The sequence below is a fragment of the Nymphalis io genome, chromosome 29 (assembly GCF_905147045.1).
Source record: "Nymphalis io chromosome 29, ilAglIoxx1.1, whole genome shotgun sequence".
Lineage (NCBI taxonomy): Eukaryota > Metazoa > Arthropoda > Insecta > Lepidoptera > Nymphalidae > Nymphalis > Nymphalis io.
This window is the reverse complement of record NC_065916.1, coordinates 930,333-950,171: the sequence shown is the minus strand read 5'-3', so window position 1 is coordinate 950,171 and position 19,839 is coordinate 930,333. Positions and strand designations below refer to the sequence as shown.

Below are 19,839 nucleotides of genomic sequence, written 5' to 3'. Positions count from 1 at the left end.
ATATTGACAATTTCCTTTGCCGCCTTCTTTAAAAGGTCATGTTGCCAACTTAAAAATATTAAAAACACAGTAACCACTTAACAGATAAATATTTTGTCGTACTTATTTACAAATTATAACAAAATCGATATAATATGACAAAACAAAATAAATTAAATTAAAAATATTATTGATATGAAATATTTATCAATCTCCTTAATGACTAATTGTAGGTAGTTTAGATAGACTTGTTACACAATGCTGTTCATGCCCATCGTAAATTGTACTATTTATTTTAATAATATACCATACGTTTAATATGCAAGCAAACAAAAGAATGACAATGTTTTCATATCGATTGTCTGAAGGGTTAAAATATTTATACAAATAAATTACATCATAAAATTTGTTTTTAATAGTACAAGCAAAACGTATTTGTCGTTTAATGACATATGTCAATAAGACTTGTCAAAGTGTCAAATTGGAATAGAAATGTTTTTGTATTGTTTGTTAAATGTAGCTTTGCAATGATATTATTGAATATTAAACATATAAATAATTAATGAATATTTTAAATATGGACGCCGGGATTATGGTTGAAACTTTGCCGATACTCGGTACATGTAGTTTGTGCTTAAATGAAGGTGTCGTCAAGAGTATGCTTATTAAACAAAATAATGAAAATAAAAGGGATTCCTACACGGATATGCTGTTCAAATGTTTTTCTATAGATGTAAGTGGACTATACCTATATATCTGGTGCCTTGAAATTTCTATTCTTGCTAATAAAAAAAATGCACTTTCTTAAAAAAAAACATAAGTAGCTAGCTATGTTTATCTTTTAATGGTTCGTGGATTAGAAATTAGCTATATAGCTTTCAGAGATTAATGTTAATTACAAGTAAATTGTGTATTATTATCATAAAATCATGCAAGAATAAAAGTATTTTTTTGTTTGTTTTTTTTTTTTTATTTACAAATCACATTTTCAAAGGATCTCTTATTAAGAAATTAAAAAAATAATAATTATTAACAATAAGTTTAAGTCCATATAGTTTTGGTGAAAATAAGCAAATTAATAAATATATACCGACTCAGTGCTATTAAAAAATTCTAATAGAAAAAAAGTTTCTTAAACAAAATTGATGTACTTATTAAGTAGAACATTTTTTTTATTTACAAGTTTATTTTTTTTTTATCAAAAAAACCTACACTAAAAAGAAAATATGTCCCATATATTTTCTTTTTTAGTAATGCCCCTAATGCATGAAGAAAATGACTGTAATGGTGATCAGACTGCATTAACGCTGAGTGCGGTGTGGTATTTATTTTTCTAACTTTTTCGTTTATATTGCAATTATTCCAATGGGTTTAATATATCAATACATAAAATTAAAAACTTTTACTAAGATTGATTACAACTTTGATCTACCTATTTTAAAAAGAAAAACCTCTTTGCTGTACTGGCATTTTAATCCAGTTATTATTAGTCCATGCTTTCTTTCTCATAGACAATTTCGTTCATTAATTTAGTAAATATGATAATTACAGATGACAGAACTAGACCTTGATGATACGAAACGGCTAATATGTGATGCCTGCATCAAACAGCTTGAATTATGTCTGAAGTTCAAGGACCAAGTCGAGAGATCATTAAAGACATTGGAAGCTAATATTAGATTAAAAAGTAAGTTAAATAGATAATGGGCCCCCTGATGGTAAGTGGTAACCACAGCTCACGGACATTGGTGCCATTAGAAATTTTAGGAATTCTTTACATTGCCAATTGGCCATCAACCCTAGACCTAAAATGCTAGGCCTTGTGCCTGAATTAACAGTGGTTCAATTACCCTTCCATCGGGAAAAATTTTAAGTAGCTATTTGGGGGTAGAATATGTAATGATTGGGTGGTACCTACCCAGATGGGCGTGCATAGCTCTACCATCAATACTCGCAACTATATTGCAACAGTGGATGAAATCTACATTCTAACTTTTTTTTTTTTAATAGAATAGGAAGGCGGACGAGCAAATGGGTCACCTTATGGTAAGTGGTCACCAACGCCCATAGACATGGGCATTGTAAGAAATGTTAACCATCACTTACATAGCCAATGCGCCACCAACTTTGGGAAGTAGAATGTTAAGTCCCTAGTGCCTGTAATTGCACTGGCTCACTCACCCTTCAAACCGGAACACAACAATACCAAGTACTGCTGTTTTGCGGTAGAATATCTGATGAGTAGGTGGTACCTACCCAGACAACAGCAGCTTCATCTGCTAAAAAAAACCGTTTAATGTAAAACAGCCTGTAAATTTTTTTTTGATTTTGATCCCATTCCCCCATGATACACATGTGCCAGAATGTCATCCGACACATGCAAGTTTCATCAAAATATTTCTTGCCTTGCCGAGATAGATTCTAAATACCAATTAAGCACATGAGAGCTCAGTGGTGCTTACCCAGACTTCAAGCAGTAATCTTTGGTCAACATTCACATTTCTATCTTGGATGTTGTATTAACTTATCATTTACTATATATATGTTTTATTTATGTATTATATATTTAATTATATGTACATTAAGTCGGTTTTTCTTGTTATAGAAGCCAGTAAAGAGGAAGAGTGTGTTAAAGTTGAACTTCCAACAAGTAAAGATGGTGAGTATCATTCTTTTGCCGGTAGTGGCCAGTAATCATGAAAAAAAAAAAACAAAATAAGATTTAATTATATTCCTTACTTTCTAAATATCTATGTTTAATCTGTCAAATCAATGACAGTTTTTTTTTGTACATTTAATACTGCACATTGATCTGGTTACTTGTTCTTACTTATAAAGTATAGATGCAGAAGAAGTATCTCATACGGGTCTTCATTCGAAAATGTGTACCGATTTGTATGAAATAAAAGTTCCAGAAATTGCCAGAATGGCGCTACTGTAGCTGGAGGGTATTACCCGATTATAAAAATTAAGCATTAGTTAATTGGGATTTATGAATTAGATTAATTTGAAAATAGCGACATTTGATGTCTAACATTCTTTCTGTACTTCCGTTTCACTCAAATCAAAATTCAACATAGAAATTACTTATTCATTGACGAGCCGGTTGGCGTGGTTGGTAGAACACTTGCCTTTCACGCCGAAGGTTGTGGGTTCGATTCCCAGAACAGACATTTGTATCCATGAACATGTCTGTTTGTCCTGAGTCTGGTAATTATCTATATAAGTATGTATTTACAAAAAAATTAGTATATGTAGTATATCAGTTGTCTGGTTTCCATAGCACAAGCTTTGTACAAGCTTAATTTGGGATCAGATGGCCGTGTGCGAAAAATGTCCCAGGATATATTATTATATATTATATGTTATTCATTGCCGAATTATAAACGATCACCGGTATTGAAAAGAAATAATCTGAAAAGAACCGGCGAAAGAACCTCAAACTATCAAGTTAGCACGTTCCTTGAAATTTCACCACCTAACTTCAGCATCCTCATCTAAATTTCATACATTTTGATTTTGGACACTTTTTTTACATGAAGGTACTTCTCCTTACCTCTACACTCCACATCCTTATGCTTTAAATGAGCATAAAATATAAATACTTAAACATAACAAAGAGAGAAACCGAGATCAAATCTATACTAGTAAATGGGGAGACGTTTTTGTAATGCCAAACTGAAAAAAATACTAAACCAATATACATAAAACTTTTATCAGACGATGAAATGCTTATCGAAAAAGGTTTTAGCATATAATATTACTCTATAAGTAACAGCGCTTCGCAGTTTTACGCGCTTTAAATTTAGACTATTGACGTGACAAGCATGACGTCATGTTCTTGTATTATATAAAATGATACAAGTAACAGCCTGTTAATGTCCCACTGCTGGGCTAAGGCCTCCTCTCCCTTTTGAGGATATGGTTTGGAGCTTATTCCAAAACGCTGCTTCAATGCGGGTTGGTAGAATACACATGTGGCATAATTTCAATGAAATTAGACACATGCAGGTTCCCTCACGATGTTTTCCTTCACCGTCAAGCACGAGATGAATTATAATCACAAATTAAGCACATGAAAATTCAGTGCTGCTTGCCCGATTCTGAATCCACGATCTTATTTAGCTATATAAAAGCCGAAATGGTCTAGTGGCCATCTCGGCTTTTATATAACTAAATTATGTAGCAAAAAAAAAATATTTACATATTTCTAGATATTTTCCAAGTGGCTTTGAAAAACGTGAACGACGATTTGGCAACTGTGATCGGATGGTCGAAGGATACCTTCGAAGGCGATGATACTGGTAAGCAATTGACCGCCGTAGTTTGTAAGGGGGGGGGCGTGTTTTTGATACCCTATGTACTTTTCTCCTAACTATGTACATATTTATTAATTTCTTTTTATAGACGATGAAAGAATACTCTTTCCCAGTGTTAAGCAAGAGGACGATAGCGACTTCGATGATGACACAGGTACGTATTTTATATACTGCTGGGTATATAACCTTTTCCAATTGAAAGAGTAGATTTATATATTTCATGCGATTCTCTAATAGATCGGCTATGTTATGCACTACAAACATTTCTCGATTAATATATCGATTTATATTACAACACTATTCCCCTCAATCTAATTCGTGTCCACTTTTTTACATCCAAAATGTCTTTGTAATTCATAACGTACTTTTTTCACGAATCCATAATGAATATCATAGATTATTCAAAATCTCGAAGAATGATATCCCATTAATTAATTGACAAAGTTGTTTAATTTGTCTTTACTCCTCCTGCGGTTGGAATGGGCTTTACATAGATATCCCACTGCTGGGCAAAGATTTTCTCTCCTTTTCATGAGAAATGTCTGACGGTAAATACAGATTGCAAAGAAAAATAACTTAAGTAAACATATATATTAGCAAAATCAATATCAAACAAAGTTATTAACACCTAATGGCTGTGCCCAGCAGTGGGACTTTAACGAGGTTTTACTTTAACCCCAGAATCCCACATTAAAAGCAATTTCATTAATACGTAATAAACATTTGGGTCATGATTTGTTTTCTTGTTTATTCTACTAATTGCAATGTATTTAATAATGTGACATCTTTTAACCCAGAGTATTATCCAGCAAGTTTAAGCGATCTGATGATAAAGAAAGAACTGGACGAGTACAGACCGCGACGGACGAGAAAAAGAACTCTACCAACGAGCAAGAAAAAAGTCTCATACTCCGTCAAGAAGCAAGCGGATTTAAAGGAAACGGAGAAAATGTTAGAGGCTGGACTTTTCCCGTTCAAAATGGGGAAAAACCAAACGTACTCGTGCGCAATATGTCCAGAAAAATCAACAGTCCTCGATGATATCAAAGTCCATATTATGCAACACAACATAACAAATATCCACGTCGCATTTAAGAAGATGATATCGTCGACATTACAGAAATTCTACAAATCTTCCGGTAAATTTAGATGCAAGATATGTAGGAGCGAAATAAACGATTACGAAGCTCTGAAACAACACATAAATGCCTGCGTTTCCGTCAAATCTGGTACCGGATGGAACAATTTGCCATTCAAACTCGAAAAGGACCAATTGGATTGTCCGATTTGTCAGAAAACATTTTTAAATTTCGTCAGTTTAAACACGCATATGAATGTTCACTACCCTAACCACATTTGCGACAGCTGCGGCAAAGCTTTCGCTTCAAAAGCTCGTTTGCGAGGTCACATGAGAACACACGAAATAGGCGATTTTCCGTGCAGATATTGCGATGCGGTTTTCGATAGAGTAACTAAAAGAGAGAACCACGTGTCAAAAGAACACAAGTCAGGTATACGGTACGCGTGCAAGAGATGCAACATATCTCTGTCCTCGTTTTACGCGAGACAAAAACATCTAGCGGAAGTTCACAATGAGGAATTGAAGAGATACAAATGTAAGGCCTGTACCCAAAGCTATATAACTCCAGGACACTTGTCCAGTCACGTTAGGAGAGACCATCTGAACGAGAGGAACCACAAATGTTCGAAATGCGATCTCGCGTTCTATACAAGGAATTCTCTAAAAATGCACATGATTAAACACGATGGGGAGCGAATTCATTCGTGTAATATATGCCATAAGTCCTATCAGAGGAAAAAAACGCTGAGGGAACACATGCGTATACATAACAATGATAAGAGATTCATCTGTCCGGTGTGCGGGAGGGCATTCACGCAAAAGTGCACCCTGAAGGGTCACTTGAAAGTCCACGAAAGGAAACCGGATGTCGATGAACGAGTACCGCAGCCCTTACATTCGATATAAACGGAAGGTATATCGTAGAAATATTTGTTATTCTTATTAATTGTTAAAAGTAATTTTTTTCTTTTAACTCTTTATGGTATATGATTATGGATATAAGATTTTTTTTGAAGTTAAACTTCTTTGCCTGTTAATGTATCACTGCTGAGCTAAGGCCTCGTCTCCTTTTTTGAGGAGAAGGTTTGGAGCTTATTCCACCACGCTGTTCCAATGCGGGTTTGTAGAATACACATGTGGCAGAATTTGATTGAAATTAGACGCATGCAGGTTTCCTCACGATGTTTTTCTTCACCATAAAGCACGAGATGAATTATAATCGCAAATTAAGCACATGAAAATTCAGTGGTGCTTGCCCGGGTTTGAACCAACGATCATCGGTTAAGATTTACGCGTTCTAAACACTAGGCCATCTCGGCTTTTTTTACTTTAAACTTGATTGTTTAGAGGGAAATTTCAAGGTCGAGCTTTTGTGCGACGTTTCCAAAGCAACGACCTCGTGAAACGTTGTTCACGCAAAAATGGTATCAATGATTAGGAAAAAAAATGACAGCTTTATATAATTTATTAAAAATGTCTTCTTTATTAGTTATAGTTTAGTTTTTTTTATGTATATAGATTATATAGATATTTTTTTTCATATATCTAGACAATGTCTAATTAAATAGTTTTATTTGTAAAAGTTGTTAGTTAAATTTTCTAAGCACAGTTTACATCTGTGTTACAGTGTATGGTTGAACTGGTAAGACCCTGCGTGTAGGTACCACCAGATGTGACGTGCAAACCCATATACTAGGCATATGATGAGTTTATAATACACGATTGTCTTGTTGGTCTACTGACTAGCTTATAAGGCCGCAGGTCCCGAGACCGAACACTCTGGTGCCTAGATATAACCGGGTCTGGACATACAATATTTTTCTCTAGTGTATTTATTTATCAACCCAGAACAAAACAATACCAAGTGTTGCTGTTTGGTGGTAGAATTAATTATGAGTGGGTTATATCAACCTAGACGTTTACAAATCCTAACCACTAGAAACGTTCAATACGACGAAATTAATAAAAAAAATTTTTTACTATCTTCAACATTAGTTGCCCGTTCAACTTGTGTGAGTCCTGCTTATAATTTAAATTATTTGTATCTATGGAATGTACAGTTTACGGAGAAGCATATCATATGGGTCTTTAACCGAAATGTATGAAATTGGGGTTCCATAAATTGCCAAAATGGCGCTTCTGTAGCTAAGAAATAAATTACCTGAAATTACATTTGCCGATAAAAGTGTGCTACTTGAGAAAAATAAAATTGTTAACAACAATAGTTGTTATTCGAATATTAAAGAAAATTTTTGAGTTCAAATGTCCCTCTGACTCCAGCAACGCTATGTAAATTTCATATATTTCGAGGGACGATTTTTATACACGAAAGTACTTCTCCTTGCCTCGACACTACAAATTTAAAAAAAAAAATATGTAACTGCCAAGTTATTCACGTGACTAAACCTGTGAGCTTACAGTTTCAGTTAGCCCCTACCCCTATCGATCCCACACAAACATTAACGCACTTACAATAATGACTTACGCTGACGTCATCTGTTGCTCGAACCCCCCGTTTGCCCCTACTGTGTATCGAGCGCTGAGATATTTAGAAATCTATTATATAAATTATTTTATCACACACAGAGTATATAACTACGTTTTGTTTGTGATCACAAAACTTTTTTTTAGGACAGAATGTTTTTTTTTTTAAATATTTGTAATAATTATTTTAATACGCACAATTTGTGATATTTAATTTAAAGAAACTTTAGCATTTTCACACAGTTACTATACATCAACGACATTTATATAAAAGTCCATTTAACGACAATGTTAAACTACATAATATTGTTTTGTTATTAGAAATAAGAATGGATGTTATAAATTGTAAAATATGTGCAATAAAAGAATAATTGATTTTACAAATACATTTTTTTTATTTCAATTTTGTCTACAATAGTAATTATAATGCCCATTTTGATATGAAAATATGATATATATAATCCTATCATGTAAATGTGCAAAACGAAGTTAAAATTTTACGAATAAATAATATGATAGCGATCGTTTTTTTGTTTGATTCTTTTTATTTTATATTTTTTTAGCTAAATAACTACCAAAAACTTTTGTATCTAAGTGATACTTTTTTTTTTAATTTAAAACTAACGTTTATCAAGTGATCTCTTCGATATAACGACATAATTAAAATTAACTTATTAATCAATTTTAGTTTTATTACAAAAACAATCCTAAGTATAAATTTTGTGTGTATACTGGAAGAAATGTCTGCAACGGATAAGCTGCCTTTTATACTTAGCTTTCTTTTGTAATTTTTTTGTATTCATTTTATTTCTGGTTCGTATAAAATAGTACAATAAAACAATATTATAAGACGATTAAACTTTATATTTACGAAAAGATATTCAGAACAACACCATCATACCTTGAGCATTAAAACATTAAAAAAAAACATTTCCGCGCCAATTGAGACGTTGACAGCTGACAAACAAAAACATTTTCTTTATTTTTTTCCACTCGTATTAGAATAATGCGTTAAATACTTTTAACTGTTCTACCATAGTTCTTACATAACATCTATTTAAGCTAATGCTTTTTTTTAAGTTACAACGGCAAAATATAAATTATACATTTGTACTGAAATCAGCTAATGGCTGTTTTTTTATTAAACGTCAAATAATAATTTACGTAATTATATTCATAGTAGTCGGTTACTTACTCTTGCAACATATTTTGTTGTTTAAGAAAGTTCCCAGTGAAGTGAGAAAGAGAAAGAACTACTTATACCAAATGGTTATATATGAATAATAAGATTTTGTACGATAATCGAATATTTTTTTTTTTTTATTTGTAATTATGATTTGACATTGCGATTAAATTAACATGTCGCTACCAAAAAGTTTTAATATACACATTGTTAATACAGCTTAACAAAAATTGAACAATTTAAAAAAACAGACTTAAATAATTGACTTGGATTCTTGACTTAGATGTCCATTCCAAGGAGTTTCTTGTCGAAGATGAACTCGCCGAGCGATGAGTGACGCTCCATCATCTTCTTGAGAGTGGAGGCCTTGCCGGCGAGGTCACGTTGACCCTTGTATTGTTCTTCCAGGAACTCACCAGTCAAGTAATCAACAAGCTGCGAAAAAGTAACACAACATTCATACAAACATTTATTCATTCAATTGATTTAATGAGATATATTCTATTTTTTTTATTTAAAATAGGTGGGCAAATAGGCCAACTGGTAAGTCACCATTGTCTATTAGACATTGGCACTGAAAGAAATATTAATCTTAGGAAGTAAGATGTTATCATAATATTATCGTTAAAGACTAGCATCTGAGACACAGTCTCGGCCTAGTTCAGCTTGTACCCATTGAATAATTATTATGTATTACTAAGTTAAGAACACTACTATTTTTTTTTATTCAGCGTACGATTATTTCATTACTGGCCAGTCTAGCATTTTTACTGATAAATTAGGCCTTTTCTACATGACATACTCACATGATAGTCATTATTCTCGTGACCCTGGCCGTCTCGGTCGCTTTCACACTTGATGATAACATTCTTAATCGCCTTCGTGACTTCGGTTTCCAGTTTTAGAGCATCTTCCAAAGCTTCTACACCAGATGCCCAATGTTTACGTTCTGGGGGCTGGAAATATTAATTATATTATAATAATTGTTCCTTATAATAACCGATTAAAAACGCTATTTTTTTTTTTTTGATACGTCAAAAGTGATACCAAGGTATCCAGGATAAAGGCCAAAAATTTTAAAATATAATCACGATTTTAATAGGGAATAACATTTTTTCCAAAAAAAAATATCTATAGCCAACCAAATAAACTCACCCTGATAGTAATCAATGAGGTCACGTTGGTTGTAAGCTCACCCCTCATCAGGAGATACTCAATCAGTTTCATGGCATGACCCCGTTCCTCGGAGCTGGCGTCGAAGAACAGCTTGGCGAAACCGGGGCGGTTCACCTATGGACGGGTGCGATATTAACTCTGGTGAACCACATATGATCATTGCTAGCCTAAACATAATTAACTATCTACTTTTTTCATTTATATAATTTATTACATTCCGTAACAGCCTGTGAATGTCCCACTGCTGGGCTAAAGGCCTCCTCTCCTCTTTTTGAGGAGAAGGTTTGGAGCTTATTCCACCACGCTGCTCCAATGCGGGTTGGTAGAATTCACAGTAACAGTACACAGTAACAGCCTGTTAATGTCCCACTGCTGGGCTAAGGCCTCCTCTCCCTTTTGAGGAGAAGGTTTTGGAGCTTATTCTACCACGCTGCTCCAATGCGGGTTGGTAGAATACACATGTGGCAGAATTTCAGAGAAATTAGACACATGCAGGTTTCCTCACGATGTTTTCCTTCTGAAATCCTCTGAAATTTATTTTTTTACTTCTGAAATCCTAAACTAATAGTACTTACAGAATCTTTAGAGAAGTGAGCACCCATAGCCAAGTACTGTACGGAGGCCGATACTTCCATCTGGATCTGCTGACGGACGCTGCTGCGACATCCATGAGACATGGTGATCCATTGCTTCGGAATATTTACCGGGTTTACGTTACCTTCAATCATTATTCATAATTAGATTTATTTCTGAACAGATAAACAAAGCGAGACTTAATTGACTAAATACTGACTGCTCATTGGTCGCTTAGTATGTCACCAGCTGCCTCGACCAATGAACATTAAGATCATTTAATCTAGCGTTACAAAAAATATACGTTTGAATATGTTGAGATACGATTAAGTATTTTTTTTTTGTTTTTGATAAGTTATTTAATAAAATGTACAAAACGTTTGAAAAAAATAAAAATAATAATATACTTTTTTTTTAAATAAAAATAAAAAAAATAAAAATGTCTGCCTGTGATTACAAATTAAATGCATCTTTTTAAGTTAAAATTTGCGTGTTACCAAAATAATCTTTTTATTCTATACTAACGATGCTTCATGCCTATAATGGTGTCGCTACTAGTCTACTGTTATCGTAATTATTTGTTTTTATTTTTTGTGAACATATTCATGGTTCTTCTTATATCAATAAAGGAATAAATAAATATTTTATATCTATAATGTGCATTATGGACGGTAATAAAGCAGATTTGGTAAAATACTCGTCACAAACTGAAGTCTGACGAAGCCGCGGGTTTTAGTATAAAAGCTATGTAAGCTATAAAAACATTTATATCGTAGGTACTTGTAACCATGTCGTACAATTGTATGTAATATAATTCTCATATTTATTAATTTACAATTTCAAAAGTATACCAGGCGATAGATTCGCAATTATGCTCATAATTGCGAAGTTTGTTTATTTTTAATTGATATTGGTGTTATATTTCATTGTAAAATGAAAAATTAATAATTTCATAACCATGTTTAATGTAACATCGTAGAAAGGAAACAAAGCTATCACTTTTTGGCACGAAACATTAAAAACGACGTCACACGACGCCATTTTGTCTTTGTACCTTGAACTTTGGCATTTCGGCCGTGTTGTGAACTTCTTTCAATTTATTGTTTTAATTTTCAGCGAATGTGTATCGAGGTTATTACAACAATACAATGTGTATGTGCATATAATATTACTATCAAAATATTTGAGTTTACAAAATAGAGATTTTACGTATGTAGTATGATAGATTAAATAGTGAAGCTACAGATATTACGAAAAATAACATAAACAATTATCATTTATTTTTAAATATGTATAAAGAATGCCAAACAAAAACAAAATAAATGTGACATTAGGAATTGCTACATAAAACGAAGATCTTCATATTTATCTAATCTATACCCCTGCATTAACATTTAAACCGACAGTATTATATCTAATGTTAAGTGTGACTGATAAAATAATACGTGCTTCTAGAAATGAGATAAATTTTCCAACAAACATTGAGAGATTGATAAATGATTATTTGTTACCTATATATTATATTTAAAAAATATATAACGTTCCAACTAACGCTATTGCAATAGAATAGCTTTCAAGCGTTTGTAAAATGTGGCTGTATGATGCTAGCCTTTTTCAAGAGGAGAGAAAAACCAAAAAAAAAAATTAAAAACCGGTCTTAAACGGAATAAGACAGCCAGAAACAAAAAAAAGTATACATTGAAATACTTGTAACCGCGACTTAAAATATTTTTTTGATCTATAGTTTGGAGAGTTTTAACTAATATTGTTTCTTCGTTTAGATTATTACACAAAGTAGTATATTTTTCAATAAATTAAATATCGGACGAGATATTTAATTTAAAGAAAAATATACTAGATAGAGCATAGACATTGGCGCTGTAAGAAATATTAAATATTCCTTACATTGCTAATGCGCCACCAACCTTGGGAACTAAGATGTTATGTCCCTTGTGCTTACACTGGCTCGTTCCCCCTTCAAACCGGAATACAATAAGGATTGTTGTTTGGCGGTAGAATATACACTGGCCGCCAAAAAAATCGACCCACCCGTATTTTTTTACTTACAAAGTTGTTATCTTAACTATGCGACGACCTAGGTGGATTGTTTTACTTATGGGACATACATTTAACATTTTATTACCCACTTGATATTGATTTGGAGGAGTTGTAAGTGTTATTGAGGATATTTGGAATATTTTTAAAGTATTGATAAGAAAACGTTACTTTGTGCACAAAGTGCATGGTTAGTTTATTTCCAGTTCTTAACGCGGAGTCATCTCGGTTCGATGTTTATTATTGATTAAGTGTATGAAACTTTGTTGAAACAATAATTTTAATAAGTTTAAACATAAAAAATGGATACTACTGAAGCAGAAGCTGCTCAAGTCGTAGCTCTTATTCATGAGGGGTTATGTCAGCGAAATGTGGCTAGAATACTAAAATTAAGTCGTTCAGCGGTGCGAAGAGTGTACAAACGCTACTTGGAGAGTGGGGAGTATGGCCGGAGACCAGGATCTGGCAGGGGGCGTGTCACGAACCCGACCGATGACCGTTTTATTGGTTTGACGTCTTTAAGAAACCGACATCTTTCGGCTGTTGACGTTCAAGGTAGACTCCGAGAAAGTCGTGGAGTGTCTGTGAGTGAAAATACTGTAAGAATAAGACTTCGAGAGCAAAACTTAACCCCTCACAAGCCAGCAACAGGACCAAAACTCACAGCATCCCATCGACAAGCAAGACTACAATTTGCTAGGCAGCACGTCGATTGGACACTGGACCAATGGGAGACAGTATTGTTCAGTGATGAAAGCCGAATGTCTCTAGTAGGCTCTGATGGACGACGTAACGTCATGCAAAGGCCAGGAGAACGCTACTCTCAGTGTTGCATTCGAGAAACAGTCCGATTTGGTGGAGGCTCTACAATGTTTTGGGGAGGTATTTCTTTGACGGGACGCACAGAGCTGGTTTTTTTCCGTAATCGTGCTGTTAATGCTGAAACTTACATAACGGACATTCTGGAGCCTGATGTGATGCCTTACGCTGGATATATTGGGGATAATTTCCAACTTATGCACGACAACGCACGACCTCACGTCGCTAGAATTGTTAAAGACTATCTCAGGGAAGTCGAAATTCCAGTTATGCAGTGGCCAGCCAATAGTCCGGACTTAAACCCGATAGAGCACCTCTGGGACCAGCTAAAACGTACGGTTCGAGCACGAAATCCAATTCCAGAAACCCTGAATCAACTGGAAGCTGCCCTAACTGAAGAATGGCAACGGACCCCACAGGAAGACATTAAAAAGCTAATCAGGTCACTTAATAGGCGTATGCAGGCAGTGATTAGGTCAAGAGGAGAAAACACTCCCTATTAAAGTAAGATTTAGGCTCCCAAATTTAAAAACAAACGGCATAATCGTTTTGTACACAAAAAAATAAAATTGCGTAAAATTTTGTGTTTTCGTGTTTTGTCACATATTTACCTAAAAACCTATTTTTTGCGCACTATTTCTGTTTTTGTACAATCCTACAATTGCATTTTTTCATTATCAATCTTAAAAATATAAATATGTGGTAGTTTAAAACCATACGATAATTTTTTTAAAAAAAAATTTGTAGGTGGGTCGATTTTTTTGGAGGCCAGTGTACATTGAGTGGGTGGAAGATCAAGACTTTCATAAAGCCCTACCAACAAGTTAATATACACCAATGGTAACGAGAATTCTTTGTAACGCCTAATATTTCACAAGTGAGGTCTTAATTTTTTTTTTTTGTCAATTGTTAAACATATTTTAAATTAGAGAACATTGTCAGCTGTCAAATGTTTTGTATTTTGTCAGAATTTGTGTTAAAATCTATGAAAATAAGTGCTAATTATTGCGAGCAATACATTAATTTTGGGTTTCGTAAAAACATATATACAGTTTATAATTTTATTGATTTTAAGAAATGTTATAAAAAACGGACAACAGTAGTAATATATCGATGTGAGTGATTCATTCCTGTTGTTTCAATACCCGAGGCCAAACGATCGATAGCTTTGCAACGCAGACTTTATAGTTTGATCCAATTGAGAAATATTTACATATAATAACAATACGCATTACATTTGTACACAAACGATACAAGATAATTCGATCTTTAAATTCTCCATTATATCTTTAAGTTTCACATTTGGCTTGGGTAATAGCCTGTGGATGTCCCACTGCTAGGCTAAGGCCTCCTCTCCCTTTTTGAAGAGGTTTTTGGAGCTTATTCCACCACGCTGCTCCAATGCGGATTGGTGGAATACACATGTGGCAGAATTTGATTGAAATTAGACGCATGCAGGTTTCCTCACTACGTTTTCCTTCACCGTAAAGCACGAGATGAATTATAATCACAAATTAAACACATGAAAATTCAGTGGCGCTTGCCCGGGTTTGAACCCACGATCATCGGTTAAGATTCACGCGCTCTTAGCACTGGGTCATCTCGGCATCTGTCTTTAGGTATAGGATAATTTACTCACAATTTGCAACTCAACTTAGCCGTGCATACTTCTATTATAAGCATATATTTTATATATATTTCTGTATAAAATTAGAAGAGGCATATGTACTTATACTGTACTTGCTCAGAACAAGGCACCGGCCTAGCCCCACTCAGCCAAAAATAATAAAATTTTACTTTAACCGCTTCATGAAGTACCTCAAATTGTTTCCATTATGAACACATCTATAAATAATAACTAAACAAGGCCTAACAGATGAACAAGGGAAACGCCCACTTTTAGATTTTCACTAAACAAATGAAGTTGTAATTCTGCAATTGAGTAAAATAAACATTTTCTTTTAAAAGTGGACAGCATATTTATCAATATTTTTAATAAAGTAAATTTTTTTTAAGTTTATGTATGATTTAGGCAATTCGTATCAGGTCATACAGATTATAAATCACCTTATTGTGTTCCAAATTCGAAATTATAGTAAGAAACTTGATTTGCTTTTTTTTAATAGATTATATAGTTATTACTCCTTTGTCACCAAAAGTAAAGATATTTGAATTTAGAATGTTTTTGAAACAAAAATAGTCATATTAAATATAGTAAGACCAAAGTTAGTTATTATTTTATAAATGATTATGATTGATTTATTGTTGGTCAGTAAGTTGTCATTTAATATAACGCGAATGATAGATAGCCTGCGTTCTTTGAGATAAGACACGAACAATATTATGTATAAAAATCCCAATGAGGTCTTGCTGGGTGCCGAGTGCCAATGCATCGCTTATCAACTTTTACAGCTACAATGTCATATCAGAATAATTTTTGTTAATCTGTGATTATATTATATTATTTTTGTACAGTTGGCTGTAATGGCTGAGGCTTTCTATATCTAAATGGGGCAATAAAATGGGCAATTAATTAAATTTATGTTATAAAATACAATCAAATACTCAACTTGATAGTTTATGTTGTAATCTTCGCCCTGATTCTCTATGACACCAATTAATTAATACATATTGGATAATATTATTACAACCTGCATTGGAGCAGCTGGGTGGAATAAGCTCCAAACCTTCTCCTCAAAAGGGAGAGGAGGCCTTAGCCCAGCAGAGGGACATTAACAGGCTGTTACTGGATAAGTTAAAATGTTATATAGTATTCATTAATTGTTCAACTCTTCTGGTTTTCTCCTATTAGTTAACTCATAAAAAAGAAATTCTTTGACAACAGCTAAATAAATTGTGCCATCCCAGTAATGGACAAAGATCACTCCTTTTATTCCTAATGATACTGTGTTTAATTCATCATGCAATCATATAGGTTTTCAATAAGTCTCGCAAAATACTCCTGGTAGGACTTTAAACAGGAGCACTGTTTGAAGGGTGAGTGAGGCACAAGGGACATAACATCTTAGTTCTCAAGGTTAACAAGCGATGGTTAACATTTCTTACAATGCCAATGTATATGGGCGTTGGTGACCACTTATCATCAGGTGGCCCATATGCTCGTCCGCCTTCCTATTCTATTTAAAAATATATATATAAGTTTTCAATAAGTCTCGCAAAATACTGGTGGTAGGGCTCTATGCAAGCTAGTCTGGGTATAGGTACCTTGGTATTTGGTATCGTTGTGTTCCTGTTTGAAGGGTGAGTGAGGCATAAGGGACATAACATCTTAGTTCCCAAGGTTGGTGGCGCATTGGCGATGTATGCGGTGGTTAACATTTTTCACAATGACAATGTCTATGGGTGTTGCTTAACATTAAACTTTAACTTAAAACAATTTAATATGACCACAAAGAAAAATTTTTTTTTTGTTTTTTTATTTCCTCTTGAAAAGTCAATGGTATTGTACCATACTGCCTTTTTTTTATTTCATTAATAATGAGTCCAGTTATTTAAATACCTATGTATGAAATAGTAAAAAGTATTTTTTTAAAGGTAAAGATGATTTTGTTTATATTATAAATGTTTACAATATGTATATGACCTTAATTATAGGTGTTCCAATTCATGTCTACTTATTAAAATAATTGCTTAGATTACATTCTTTATTTGATACTTTGGTGCAGAAATTTAAATATGTATATACAGTATAGGAAATTCTTTTCATTAAATTATATACAAAGAAATGCTGTGTTGTTATGTAATACTTACATACAAGGCATATGGAATGTATGGCATTAAATAATATAAATAATTAATTGAACACAATCAACAGCCAAGACAGCCCAGTGGTAAAAACGCGTGAATCTTAACCGATAATTGTGGGTTCAAGTCCGGGCAAGCACCACTGAGTTTTCATGTGCTTAATTTGTGATTGTAATTCGTCTTGTGCTTTATGGTTAAGGAAAACATCGTGAGGAAACCTGCATGTGTCTAATTTCACTGAAATTCTGCCAAATGTGTATTCCACCAACCCGCATTGGAGCAGCATAGTGGAATAAGCTCCATACCTTCTCCTCAAAAAGGGAGAGGAGGCCTTAGCACAGCACTGGGACATTCACAGGCTGTTACTATATACACTATAATCAAATTTGATTATGAAATAATTTTGGTCATGTATCAAAATTTATTAGGTTTACCGCTACATGACTAATTGCTACTTTAAGCTCTTTTAATATTATCTGCAAAATAGTAACAATCTTATTAATATGAATCAAATAGATGATTAATTGAACTTTCTAAAACTCATTTCTTAAAGCTGATAAAATAATGTTGAAATGTTTTGTTTAGTATTACTCATCTATACTCAACATGTATTTATAATTTAAATACTAAATTCATATTTATAGTATTTGGCAACAACAATTAGACAGCTCTCCTTAAACAAATATCAACATTGAATATTAAAAAAATATATATCCAACATCTTCTAGAAAAAATGTTCTAACAGATTTCGAAAAAAGAATTTACCATATCTTGCAATCACATCATGACAGCACATTGTTATTTATACCAATGGCTATAAATATTTAAAAAAAAAAAAACAATATTCTACATCTTCTAGAAGGTTTTAAAAATATAATTTATATTATCTTTCAATTTGATCATGACAATTACTTTATATATTACATCTGTATATATTTGTAAGTTTAATAATAATTTATTCAATCATTTTTACACTGATGCTATATATCTATTACCATATACTCATTCGTTTTTGGGATCAAGTCCACCTTGGCACCTTCTAACTTTGTACTATTTATTTATTTTCAGTAAATACGTACGTAAATATGTTAGGTAAATACTTTTTTTATTAGCAGTTTTTTTTAAAGACCTATCTATGCATTCAATTACAAAGCCCTGGAAACGAACACTGATTAATGATACATTTTTAAGATCATATTATTTATATAAATCATAAATATAATAGTTTGGCTACATAAATATTTCCTTGATAAGTCATATTTGCAAAATACGAGCACATAACAAACATCGAATTGTCAGATTAAATTTAAACTAATTTGTGTTAACATAGTATTTAATACTAAATGACCAAACAAAGACTTTAATTATTATATTTATTTTAATTATATAAATATAGAGTAGATAACATTTTATAGCAAATGAGGGTAATCTTTAAAAGCAAGATGATTTCAAGCCGTAATACCTAGATTCATAAATAATTGACAAAAATTTTTTTAATTACGAATATTTGTTAATAGGACGAGAGTTCTAAATTCAAAATTAGTAATTAAAAGAATATTAACATAATTGACATTGTAATGAAGGTTCAATTCCTTTTTCGTCAATTAGAACGTCAATTCATTGACAAAACACGATCGAATTACCGTAACCTTTGTATTGTATCTACACGAACAAAGAAAAAAGTAAATAAAAAAAAACTTACATTGTGTACCGAATGCTGAAGAACAGACGGCCAAAAGCACGACGATTGCCAAAAAGATCTTCATTTTTAAACTTTTCTAGAATAAAATCACAGATAATTTGACGAGGAAAATAGTTTACCGACTAAACGTATCGCTCGATTGAAAAGTGCCTTTACACTCACTGGCGCAGAAGGCAACTTATCAATACAAAATAAAGTTAAAGACAAGGGCTATTCATTTAAATCGCACTGAATATACGAAAATATTGAACTACGCAGTGATAACACATCTCGATGACAAGTGTGCATGAAATAGTTGTGACACACGTGTGAGGGAGATGCAAGATTCGTATAATTCGAGGTTTTGTGTTCCAAGAATGTTATGGAATATTTTTTTGACCTCAAACAAGTTTTTGGGCCTGTTTTATTTGTTTTTTGATCGTTTTTGATGGTTAAGGGTTTTGTGGAATGCTTCAAGTCGTAAAATAAGAGTAAAAATTTAATAAGAATCAAGAGACATTATTAAGAAAATTCTTGTAACACAAAACCTCAACAGTTATTGGATTGCGGGTGACGTCACTAGAGGGAGGCAGGGCATTAAAAATTGCCAGCCTTTAAATATTGCCAACATTGAGGGAAATATATTTCATTACAGGACACGTTAAATCTCTTTAAATTAATCCGAAAATTAGTCAAAACAAATTGAAGTAATTTTAGTGTCATA

The 19,839-nt window shown here is 33.0% G+C and overlaps 2 protein-coding genes across 3 annotated transcripts; one reads left to right on the top strand and one right to left on the bottom strand.

Annotated features, from left to right (window-relative positions):
- The first annotated feature begins 467 nt into the window (after positions 1 to 467).
- Positions 468 to 8,265, top strand: LOC126779502 (gastrula zinc finger protein XlCGF57.1-like). 2 transcript variants are annotated; one of them, XM_050503545.1, is made up of 6 exons: positions 468 to 712; positions 1,531 to 1,670; positions 2,592 to 2,638; positions 4,194 to 4,283; positions 4,387 to 4,452; positions 5,096 to 8,265. In XM_050503545.1, the coding sequence occupies exons 1-6, from the start codon at positions 542 to 544 to the stop codon at positions 6,283 to 6,285; spliced, it is 1,704 nt and encodes a 567-aa protein (XP_050359502.1). In that variant the 5' UTR covers positions 468 to 541; the 3' UTR covers positions 6,286 to 8,265. The 2 variants fall into 2 exon arrangements, with proteins under 2 accessions (XP_050359502.1, XP_050359501.1); XM_050503544.1 differs by having other exon boundaries at positions 1,531 to 1,666; positions 2,585 to 2,638; positions 5,096 to 8,264.
- A 441-nt stretch (positions 8,266 to 8,706) lies between these two features.
- On the bottom strand, positions 8,707 to 19,448 carry LOC126779648 (ferritin subunit). The gene is made up of 5 exons (XM_050503801.1): positions 19,137 to 19,448; positions 10,798 to 10,940; positions 10,202 to 10,336; positions 9,853 to 10,002; positions 8,707 to 9,481 (listed from the first exon to the last, which is right to left on the bottom strand). Exons 1-5 carry the CDS (start codon positions 19,198 to 19,200, stop codon positions 9,326 to 9,328), a joined length of 648 nt encoding a protein of 215 aa, XP_050359758.1. The 5' UTR covers positions 19,201 to 19,448; the 3' UTR covers positions 8,707 to 9,325.
- Positions 19,449 to 19,839: the final 391 nt, after the last annotated feature.